The 12,023-nt window shown below is 32.0% G+C and overlaps 1 protein-coding gene across 1 annotated transcript; it reads left to right on the top strand.

Moving 5' to 3' along the window:
• The first annotated feature begins 793 nt into the window (after positions 1-793).
• NTS (neurotensin) lies at positions 794-11,692 on the top strand. The gene is made up of 4 exons (XM_006882529.1): positions 794-978; positions 3,154-3,215; positions 8,464-8,685; positions 11,540-11,692. Exons 1-4 carry the CDS (start codon positions 906-908, stop codon positions 11,690-11,692), a joined length of 510 nt encoding a protein of 169 aa, XP_006882591.1. The 5' UTR covers positions 794-905.
• Positions 11,693-12,023: the final 331 nt, after the last annotated feature.

Genomic DNA, 12,023 nt, shown 5'->3' with positions numbered 1-12,023 from the left:
ACTTGAGAGCACCTAACAACAATTACCACAAAAGTAATTTGTATGTGGGTTCTACACACAGGAAATTGTCTTTTAAGGTCTTAACCCCAACCTTAACATTCACAATTCAGCCATTCACTTAGTCACTTCAAATAAAAACCTTTCAATGGGTTAGAAAAAAAATATTATTCCTTAAAGCTACTATTTTTTGTTTCCTCTTAACTGAATTTATCTCATTTGTCTAGATATTTTGTCTCAATTCCTCTCATTAATAATTCTATATTCACTTTTCTTTTGCATTTTCCTTGCATTATCTGAAAATTAGTGCATCAGTCTCTCAATTACACAAAATTTGTCCAGAAGTCTGGCTGCTCAGAAAAGTACCCTAACTATTGAAAGAACCCAGAACCTGTGTGATCACTCATTTCACACATTTGTCCTAGATATTTTGCTTTAACCCCGGAGGTGGTAGCAAATCACATGCTTTACAAAATAAATGTGAAAACTTTTTAGAGTAGGAGAATGGGAAGAAAATGGGTAAAGATGGTACTGACAGTTCTTTTTTCAATATCCTCAATATGAGAGTGCTTTTGAATGACTCCCTCTGTGCGTCAGACATCTAGAGTAGCAGTTAGCAATTAGGGAAGATCGTCACTTTCACTCAAGATTACAACTTAAGGGAAGAGAGGAAGAGGAGGAAGAGAGGAGGTGGAAATGAGAAAGGAGGGAGGACACATCCTGAAGAGATAATCCCTGTACACTCATGACATCATCCTCCTGCTTATATATTTAGGGGATGGCCAGAGCATCTCTCATAATTCAGTCACATTGAAAGTGAGCTGAAGACGAGACAAAGTCCTAGAGAGAGCCTCACTCCAGCGCGTCTCTGACATTTATGGGCTTGGCTTGCTAGAAAGCTGAAGAAGATGATGGCAGGAACAAAAATCCAGCTGGTATGCATGCTACTCCTGGCTTTCAGCTCCTGGAGTCTGTGCTCAGGTAAGCATAGTGCTTTTCCCAACTCCCTGAACTGATTTCTTGTCTCTTCCCTGCAGTGTGCTGTAACCTATGCTAATATATCCAGGGAGAGGAGTTTTTCCCTCGCTCTGGATTTCCTTTTTAATGACAGAAACAGAATCTTTTCTTTCTCTGTCTTTACAAATACAGTAACCGAGAGACTTCTTTTCCTTTTGTAAAATCTACAAAGCAATAAAAAAAATTTCAGTGGAACATTGCATATAACCACAGAACTTAATTAAGTGTCCACTATCTAATCAGAAGTATAGATGCAGAGCCTGGCAAACTAAATACACACCATTTAAGCCTGTATTTACTCACATTCTCAGCCATTATTTTAGGAAGTAGTGGATTCTCTCTCTCTTAATATTTTTTCCCTCAACTTGTTTGTTAAGATTCCAAATAAATTGAAAAGTGTGCTTAATATACAAATGAACAAAGTATTATTTCTAGAATATCAATTTCAGAAAAAGAAACAATAGGGTCCAAGTTCTTTCAGAGAATGAATTTTTATATAGTAAGAGTGCTACTAATTTATTTCTTTCTTTGCAAGTTATTCAACTTGCTAAAATATAAGTGGAAAATTAGTATTCTTAATTTAGCAGAAATGACTAGGCTTTGTCTTATGTTACATGTGATAATTAAGGAGCAGTGCTAGATTGCTAAGTATCAACAATTCATCTTAAATATAAGATATTAATCTGAAGTATGAACATGGATTACAATGATGTAAGTGTGCTCCAATTAATTCTTGCAAAATAATTGAATAATTTTTATACTTCAGGATGAAAAATAATCCCTTAGAGAACAAATAGTGCATATAGTTAACTTCAGTTTTAGAAATATGTTTTATTGAAAATGCTAAGTCAAATTTAAGATTTCATTTAAATTATGACATTAATTATAGCAGATGTTATGTGATTTCTGGTAAAACTTAATTTGACAATTTTTATAGCTAAATACCAACTCATTTACAATTATGATTTTATCAACTAGTCATATGAGACCACAGATGTATATTAAGAATATGTGAGAAAACTGTGGGAATTGTCTGAACACTTCTCTGGTAACTTTAAATCTGCTTTCTGTGTTAAGTCAAAATATATGTGGATTTAGGTATGCCTTACTGATAAAGACTTCTCATGCCTTCTGAAAAGAAAATTAAACCTCTAACAAATAAGAGGAAAATATTTCTGACATAACTTTGTTCTTAGAGACAGCTTAACTTCACAAATGATTTCTCCAAGTGTAATACTTACTTTAGACAGGTGTGTAAATTTCAAGCAAATAGTCACTTTTACTTCTCATTTCTATATATCTGTAAGTATAATGTTAATATCATCACTATTACATGACGTAGCAGTATATATTATTATGGGATATATTAGTATAGTAAGTTATTGCACTATATTTGCATTACTTTAGTTCCTAAAGTTAACCTTTTTTATAAAATATTCATTGATGGAAAATGAAGAGTATCTTTTAAATAATGAGAAACACATTTTCATCATTATTGCGTATGAGATGATGGGTAATTCTGTCTTGGTTTTGAACAATTTTCTTCCTTGCTTGTGATAAAAGTGCTGTTAAATGTACATAAATCTAAAATCTCATTTAAAGTAGAAAAACAATTTTTTGATGTGAGATTTTAATACATCTTATATTAATTAATCCCTACTGCCATTCTTATTATTAGTATGCAATTTCTTTTTCTTCTTTTTGATTTTAAAAAATCACTGGTATGCAAATATTTTTGTTGTTTTAAGAATATTCATGTATATATGTTCAATATTTGTAAATTATTGTTCAATATATGTAAATTATTATGGTTATTATGGTGCCTAACTTGATGGAAATTTTGTTATAAAACATTTAACAATAAGGTTTTGCTGCTTTGTTTTTAATTGAAATTCAGATATTAAAATTCAAGTAATAAATAACTTATAAAGAAATAAAACGTGAGATTTTTTTAAGAGACACAGTGTTTTAACTTCATGTTAACCTTAACATAAAACTAATATATTTTTCTGAAACAATTTATAAAGAAAAAATACAAAATAGAGACAAGAAGCTACTAATTTCTTAGGATAATACAAAATCTATTGGTTGTAATATGATATATGATTATAGTAAACATGTGGTTTTGATTTTACTCAGAATCGGAAGAGGAAATGAAAGCGTTAGAAGCAGATTTATTGACCAATCTGCGTACATCAAAGGTAAATTTTTCTTTTCTCTAACTGAAGGTTGAAGAATATATGAACTTTCATTATAAACATGCTACTCTTTTCCTATCTATAGTAATAACTCCTAGTCAAGACTGAAAAATTCATTGAGAGGCATTTCCTTTTTCTGGAAACTTTTCCTTCAGTTCAAAGGAGTTAAAAGTGTTGATGTGACAGAGAAAGAAACTACACCGACTATCACTCAGCATATTACTACTTTAATTAAAAAGTCACATATTATTTATGTAGACATGTAAATATATTTAAGAGAAACTTGTTCCCATCTTCATCACATTTTGTATGATGAAAGATATATTAGTCTGACATTAAATGTGCAAATAAAACTACCTGAACTTTCCAAAAAAATTATTATTTTGGAGAAAATAAAATGTGATAGTTAAACTAAAATTGAAAGTTCAAGCCAATTCAAGGAAGAAATATAGCGAGGAAAGACCAAAATATTTGCAAACAGTAATCTTGATACCTAATCCTACAAATGAAAAAAAATAATTGATGTTAAGCTTGTAGACTGATTAACATTTTTTACCCTTGTTTCCTTATAATTAAACGCAGTGTTGTAGGGTAAGAGCTTCAAAATATTTACAGCTTTATAATGTGATTATGCCTAGATTTAAATATTTCCTCCAGCAGTATATATCTATTCATAGTACATTGAATAACATCCTGAACTTTTTGGAACCTGCAAACAGGTTTTCTACATCTCACTTAGAAATGAAAGCCATTTGAAATAATGCCTTTTTAATTGACTAGCAGACTATATTGATTTACCCATTGTAAGTTATTCAGTGTACATCCAAACGTAGGTTCAAGACACAAGTTCCCAAACAGAGATGTTTCATAAAGGGGGAAAAAAACAACAACCAAAAACCAAAACCAACAATCCAAAAAACAAATTGAAGTGATACAACAACCTACTACGGTTACTTATTGCTGTTAGAAACCTAAAATGAAACTAAGTGTAATGATAAGAAGTAAATGAACTTGTCTCATTTCTGATACTGTCTTCCAACTCATTTTCTACCTCCTTGGCCTAATATTAAGGACTTTTGACAACCCAAAAATATGCAGCTTGAATCCACCAGCTGCTCCATGGGAGAAAGATGGACAATCTCTCGTACAATTCATTGCCTGTGAAAACACTGAAAGGTCTACTCTGAGTTGGTTCCGACCTGATGACACATAGCAACAATTTGGCAAACATGTCTTAAGTACAAAAATCCCCTGGTACATTTCTAGGGTTATTTTGAAAATTAATGTGAAGGAATAAAATCAAACTGTGTGATATTTGTATGTCAATAATCATCACAACATTAAAAATATGTGCTTTCTACCATGATCCTCAAAAGACATTTTGGGGAAACAAAAAAATATATGTTTACTTTCATGATCCAGGTCTATATAAAAATTTATCAGATTAAAACCAAATACTCCTATATAGCTTGGTTGGTTTTACATAAGAAATAATAAAATTTCACTTAGTTATTAACACTTGATGACAACATATATTTAACGTTACTACAATCACTTCACTCGGAAGAGTAGGATATGATACCTTGGTGCTTTGGTATAGATTGTATTATCTATAATTTTAAATGTACATTGGCACATGTAAAGATCTTAAACTTCAGAATGCATATTTAGAAGGAGAGTTGTGATTACTATCCTGGGAAAGATTCTATAAGGGAAATGTGATTCTAGTACAAGAGGAAAGCTAATGTTTCTCTTAAGACAAATACACAGCAAAACATAACATGATAAACTTTTACACTTAGGTATACAATATATCAATAAAATGAATCATGGAAAAATATTTGAATCTCAATACTTCTTGTTACTTGAAATAGGTAAACCAAAGTCTTTGATTAGTGGAAATTTAAAAGTGTAATTATTCCAATTTTTTTGCTAAGATGGGTGAGAGACTGAACATTCATTCCTTATTTATCACAAAAGAACTGTGTCTTTTGTCTTTTACTTCTCCTTGATCTAATTCATGTGTGTGTATTTGTGTGTGTGTGTGTGTGTGTGTTGTCCAATGGAAATAAGTACTAAGCTTAGTAACACTTTATTAAAATTACTACATTTAAAAATATAATAATAGTATTAGATGTTGGTATGAGCTCAAGTCTGTTATTAAAAGCCTCAAGTATTATGTTCATACTTCTATTATATTTTAGTAAATTTAACTTTGTTATTGTTGTTGTGCACTGTGGAATCAGAACCAATCCATACAGTTGACCCTCTAGGGGTTTTCTGAGGCAGCTGATCACACAGGAGGAGACCGCCCATCTTTCTACCAGGGAGAAGCTGGTGGACTCAAACCGCTTGCCTTTGGGATTAAAGCACAGCTTCTTGCGATTAAGCCACCAGAACTCCCTTAGGTATTGAAAAAAAGAAAGGCACCAGATATAACACGTAAATTTTTCAAAAGCAAACTATACTTATGACCTTATTTTTAAGTAAAAATTTAGAAAAAGTTTAAAAGTAACTTATACCTCATCCTACATCCGGCAACACAAGCACTATTGTTTGTTTTTTATTCTTCTCACTAGCTTTGACACTTTCTATCTCTCTGTACACACCAGCCCCAAACACACACACACACACACACACACACACACACACACACGCTGATTATACAGTCTTTCTCTGTAAACACAGTTTTCAAACTGGTTCAAATTTTCAGAATGTTATCTTATTTGCATTTGCAAACAGAACTGAAATTCGTATGATTTTATTTCATCAGTCTTTTAAGAATTAAGAATTTACATTTAGTTAAGTTTCAATTTTATTGAGGCTGTTGTAGTAATCCTCTTTTATACTCAACAGACTTGAATATTCTTAGGATAAAATCTTAATCAAAATTCATATTTATTTTAATATGTTGAATTTTAACACATTTTTTTTCCAAAACAAAGACTTTTTGGAGAGACCAAAGCAAGCTACACTCTGATGAACAAATATTTAGGAAAGAATACTGGTTTTCTCTGACCTGGTTAGCACTCAGCTGTACTTATCCTTTTTACAGCTTCCCATTGTGAGGGAGCTCTGGTGGCAAGGGATTACCTCTGCTAGCACCAAGGTAAGAGGCTGGAATTTACCAGATGTTTCGTGGGAAAAAGTTGAACAATCTCCTCCTGTGTAATTTACTGCCCCCGAAAACCTATTGGCAGGTCAGCTGTGGGTCGGTTCTGGGTTCTGACTCAATAGTATACAACAAAAATACTACTGTAGTAGTAGACAAGATGAAATTATTTTACATATTTCTTTAGCTTTGTATTTTTGTGAACGATCCTGTGATTGCTTGCTTAATCCACTTATCCACAGTTGAACATCTTATTTTTGTTTGCTTTTTAATTGTTATATGCCATCAAATCAACAACTTATAGCAACCTTATGAAGAATAGATTAGTCCCTATCATATGATGTCCTCAAGACCCCCAAAATACCTGAGCCCATTGTTACAGTCACTGTGTCAATCCACCTTATTGGGTTTCCTCCTCTTTTTCTCTGTCCTTCTACCACCATTATCTTTATTTTTCCTTTCTTTCCTACCACCATTATCTTTAAAGAACTCATCCTTTTTAAGGCAGGGTGAAATATATTGACATTTAAAGACAGCTTTTCCTGCATAACTTGGTTTTGCTTTTAGTTCAGTTTGTCATGGTTTCGCAGGAGTACTGAATCACATTGTCGTGGGGTTAAATATAGGGCTGCTAATTGAGCAGTGGATGTCTCCAGCTCTTCAGCAACTCTCCTGGAGAAAGATAAACTGATCTGCTCCTGTAATGTTTTACAGCTTCTGAAACTGACAGTTCTACTCTGTCCTATGAGGTCACTATGAGTTTGAATGGACCCAAAGACTATCGGTGGATTTATTTTTAATGTATTCAAAATAGTCTTTTCATTTAAAAGATCTGGTTTAGACGTTACTGAATATATTTCTTAACTTCTAGTTGTTTCCTAAAAAAAAAGTAAGTATATTTCGACATTGTTATGTCGATATTTAGTTAGATTTCATTTAGTTGTAATATATCAAAGAGAATTATAACTAGATCTACATACAGATTTCTCTACAGCCAACACTTAGAATGACTTTGAAACACATCCTTTCTCATGAGCTGCACTCTCATGTGCAATTTAGATCCATTCTGGCCATTATTTTATTATTTTTTCTTTATATGTGAATGAAAGATGTGAAAGTTTTACCGTCTTATATGACCATTTGATCATTTTTATTGGAATATACTCAGTGGTGATAATGTTTTTTTTTTTAAATTAACTTGCATATTTAATCATATTCTGTTAATTCACTTGATTACTATAACATCTTAATATCTGAAAGATTAAGTCACCTTCCATTTATTTTTTATTTTTAAAATACTAATCTTGATTATCTTCATACATTCATTCCTACAGATTTATGTTGAAATAATTTTGGCAAACTTCCTGCACCAACATCTAGACTTCTTTTATTTCACCAGTTACGAGATCAATTTATAATTGTATTACATTTAAAGATTCATTCAGAAGGACATTTAGATATTAATTCAGAGGGAACTGGTACCTGATGCTATTATTGTTAAATCTCCTCTTAACATTTGTGTGTTAATTCATGGCGTCTGTAATTTATTTCTCTTTAAAAGTTTGGAGATGTCCTTCAGGAATGAATTTTAAATTGTGAATCTTTCTTAAGTAGTTCACCCTTCGTTTCTCCTGTCATATTTATCCTTTCTCAGTGATTCATCTTGTTGTGTATGAAAGGTGTTCATTGCAGTAATTATAACATTAGTAAGAGCTTATTAGAAAATCTTGGTAACTCTACAGAATATTGTGAATTTCAAATAAATAAAGCAGACATTGCCCATGACAAGCCATTAGTGTGCAGAATACATCCGTGACCTCACATTACCATGATTGTCTAAAGCTATTAGAGAATCTGCTTCAAGCAGTATTAAACTGGAATGATAGAAAAGGAGAATGACACTTTAAAAAAAATAATGTTTTCTTCCTACATACTTAAATTTATATATTCTCTCTAAGTTTGTTGCAGTATATTAAAGAAAATACACTTCACTGGTGCTATTCAACTTTAATGCTGTGATTTTCAGTAAAGTTAAAGAAACAAATGAATTTTACAATGCAATGATTAATGTAATGAAAATGTACTTTTACATATCACACATACTTGAATTGTATCTGTAATTTTTTCTTGCATTTTTAGATCAGTAAAGCAAGTGTTCCTTCCTGGAAAATGACCCTGCTGAATGTTTGCAATCTTGTAAATAACCTTAACAGCCAAGCTGAGGAAACAGAAGTTTCTGAGGAGGAGCTTATTACAAGAAGGAAATTTCCCACTGCTTTAGATGGCTTTAGCTTGGAGGCAATGTTGACGATATACCAGCTCCAAAAAATCTGTCACAGCAGGGCTTTTCAACACTGGGAGGTAAAACAAAAACAAATATAAATATAATTCTGCTATGCTGTTTTAATTCTCATTTGTACTGATTTTTTTTTATCCTGATAATGATCATTACAGGAAGACTTACAAACACTGGCAAAGAAGAAACCATGTGTTGAGGTTAACATTCCTTCTACTCTTCGAAGTGTCTTTCAAATATTTGGAGTATAGCAAAATATTTTTCTTGAATCTTTAAAGACGGATATCTTTTAAGACAGATTTGATCCATATGCTCTTAGTATACTTAAATGGATAGCATGCTTCCTCAGTTTCTGTTGGTTTGGGGTTTGTTTGGTTTTATTTGGTAATGGTGGTGTCAGTGGTGTGCCTAAGAGATTTCAAGAACTCACAATGTTTTCTTAGAAACATGAAGTCATGTGTGTTCTTCCATAAATAGATATTAAATATATGAGTGGTTCCATTCAAGTTTGTAAATATTGTTGTTGTTTGTGTGTGCCATTGAGTTTATGTTCAGTTCCTCTTCTACTAGACTTAGCTCCTCCTATTTGTCTCCTACTGGAAGAAACTAAGCATGATATTATTAAATATGTGATTTTAAAAGCACAAATTATTTACAAAATTTATTAATTTTATTATTATTAGCAATATGTATTTGCAAAATTTATTGACCAGCTTATAACATACTGCTCTAAAAAGTAGAGTTTGGAAGAAGATTATAAACAAACATCAGAGTTAAAAACTGAGAGGGAAAGTAAATGAGAATGATTTAAAGAGAAGGAGGACGAGGGGGAGGGAAGAGAAGAACTAGAAGAAGCAGAGCAGCAGCGGAAGAATCTTTACATTTGCTGAACCAGGGAAATATTCCCTCTGCATGAGTCTCCTCACAGGGAGCTCTATTAGCTCTTCTGAAGGAGAAAGACGAGCAAACTCCTTCCACGTGATTTACAGCCTTGGAAACACAACTGAAGGTCTTCTATGAGTTTGTCCACACTTAATTGACAGTGAGACCCAGAAAGACAAATAGAAAGAGAGGGAGAACCTCTAAGGCAAGTTTGCCTCAGATTTCATATCTTGGACTTACATCAACATTGCAAATGAAAACGACTGACTAGCAATCTCTGTGACAGTCTACCACATTTGTTATTTAAAGAAGAAATGCAAAGCAGAAAAAAAACTTATGTTCGTCTTAACAGGTAAACAAATAGATGAACACCCTTATAGGTCAGTTTTAATTTCACCTTGGGACTATTTATCCTTTAGTTCTGATCTTAGACATGTTGTTTGTTGTTGTTGTTATGTGCCGTCGAGTCGCCTGCGACTCATAGCGACCCTATGTGCAACAGCCCTAAACTCCGCTCTGTCCTGTGCCAATCGCACTGTCTCTGACACTCCCATCCCAATTATCCCAGTCACTAAATCAATCCACCTCATAGAGGGCCTTCAATAAAACTTTCAAAATAAAAATTCTGAAATAGAAAAATCCCAATCAGATGCAATTTACCCAGAAACAAACATGTAAAATACTTTAAAAAGAAAATCTTAACAAGCCAGAATATAAAAAGTAAGTATGCAGAAAGGTTTCAACACCTGATAACTTAGCTGTTACTGAGATATTCAAATAGTATTATTCAGTATATGACAAATAATTGTAGACTATGCACAGAGAAGATTAAGAAGCTAGGTTTTTTGACAGCTACTTTTCTTCTTTGAACGTTATTGGTTGTGGGTTGGATTAAAGTAGTCAGTGATATTATTTAATGCATATCCATTATAATCTAAACTTTATTCCATTTGATTAGTCTTATGGTGACTTCAAGATTTAAAAAATAGCCAGTACTGGTTCCCTTATCTTGAGCATTTTAAAAGATTATGTAGATTATGTGTAAAAAATGTGGGATGAATTCTCAGTGTGTTTTGCCACCTGAATATTTTTAATCACAGTATAATCAGAAACAATATTCAGAATTAATTTTACAATAGAGTATATTAACCTATTGAAGATCTTATCTGGACATCAACTCTTTGAGATATTTGTTATGACCTTTTAAATAATATAGGAATTTATTTACAGCTATTTAGTATCTAAAGTGTATGGAAGTCTGATAAAATAGTCTGTAGGGGAATGTACTGTGAACCCAAAGGCAGCACTTCTCTGGCAGTTTGAATGCCATGTGGAAGAAAGCTCTCCTCCCATGAAATTTACAACCTCTTACAACCCACTGGAGGATGAACTATGAATCATTTCTAAATCCACACAAATGAGTTTTTTTGGGTATCTAAACACAGAATAGGGAGACCAAGGTTCAGCTTCACTGTTCATAGGGTCACTATGAGTCATAGTGGACTCGAGGGCACCTAATACCCAAAAAATAAATATTTATTACTTAAACAATTTTCTCTGTGTGTGATTGAGAATTTGATCCTTGGCTTGATCTTCAAATCAAGTCTATGTTTTGTTTTATTTTATTGAACATAGAATTCCATTTGTGTTTATAGGCAAACTTGATTCCTTAGATTCAAAACTCTAGAGTTATAATTTACATTTCCCCATACTATATTGGTATCTACAAAATGCTTATAGGTCTACTTGATGTGGCTTTTCATTGATAGGAATAAGTGTAATCATTGTAGAATATATATATTATAAAAAAGTGTGAGTGTCACAAGCTAATTTGAGGACAAGAAAATCCACTGAGCAGAAAAATTTATGATTGTATCCTGTTGTTTTCAAACATATACTACCCATGTATACTTCTACAAAATCCTTATACCTTTCATATTTAATAATCATATATCTTATGTTTATAAAATAAATGTTAAAAATACTCAAAATTTAAGACTGTGTGCATAGAAGATTCATTTATTTCTTTTTTTGTAGCTTATTCAGGATGATGTTGTTGATACTGGAAATGACAAAAATGAGAAGGAAGAAGTTATCAAGAGAAAAATCCCTTACATCCTAAAACGGCAGCTATATGAGAACAAGCCTAGAAGACCATACATACTTAAAAGAGGTTCTTATTATTACTAAGTTGAGTAAATAATTTATTTACTTGTGATTGTGATTTATGATTCTTTATTTAATTATCAAATATGTGGCAGAAAACAGTTACTTTTACTCTCCTATCAGTGTGGCTTTATGGATGTGATTTTTTTGCATTAATATTAATTGTACTAAATATTTTAAAATAAATCTACATCTTGAGCATGGTATCTTGTATATAATTGGTGCATTCATTATCTCCTATATAGCTTGGTTTGTAATTTTGCAAAACATTTTGTGGTATCATCAATGGTTAAAATGTTTGAATTTTTAGCAAATAATGAGAGTTTATAAAAAAGTCATTCAGCAAATCCAGCAT

This window comes from Elephantulus edwardii, unplaced genomic scaffold (assembly GCF_000299155.1).
Source record: "Elephantulus edwardii isolate Elephantulus edwardi_28Jun2011 unplaced genomic scaffold, EleEdw1.0 scaffold00021, whole genome shotgun sequence".
NCBI classification, from domain to species: domain Eukaryota; kingdom Metazoa; phylum Chordata; class Mammalia; order Macroscelidea; family Macroscelididae; genus Elephantulus; species Elephantulus edwardii.
Note: the sequence above shows the minus strand (reverse complement) of the source record. Positions and strands in the feature narration are given on the sequence as shown.

Excerpts from the sequence above, each read along its gene's own strand:
- NTS (XM_006882529.1), top strand. The coding sequence starts at position 906 with ATGATGGCAGGAACAAAAATCCAGCTGGTATGCATGCTACTCCTGGCT. Across the intron at positions 979-3,153 it reads CTCCTGGAGTCTGTGCTCAG|AATCGGAAGAGGAAATGAAA; the intron begins GTAAGCATAGTG and ends GATTTTACTCAG. Across the intron at positions 8,686-11,539 it reads GGGCTTTTCAACACTGGGAG|CTTATTCAGGATGATGTTGT; the intron begins GTAAAACAAAAA and ends CTTTTTTTGTAG.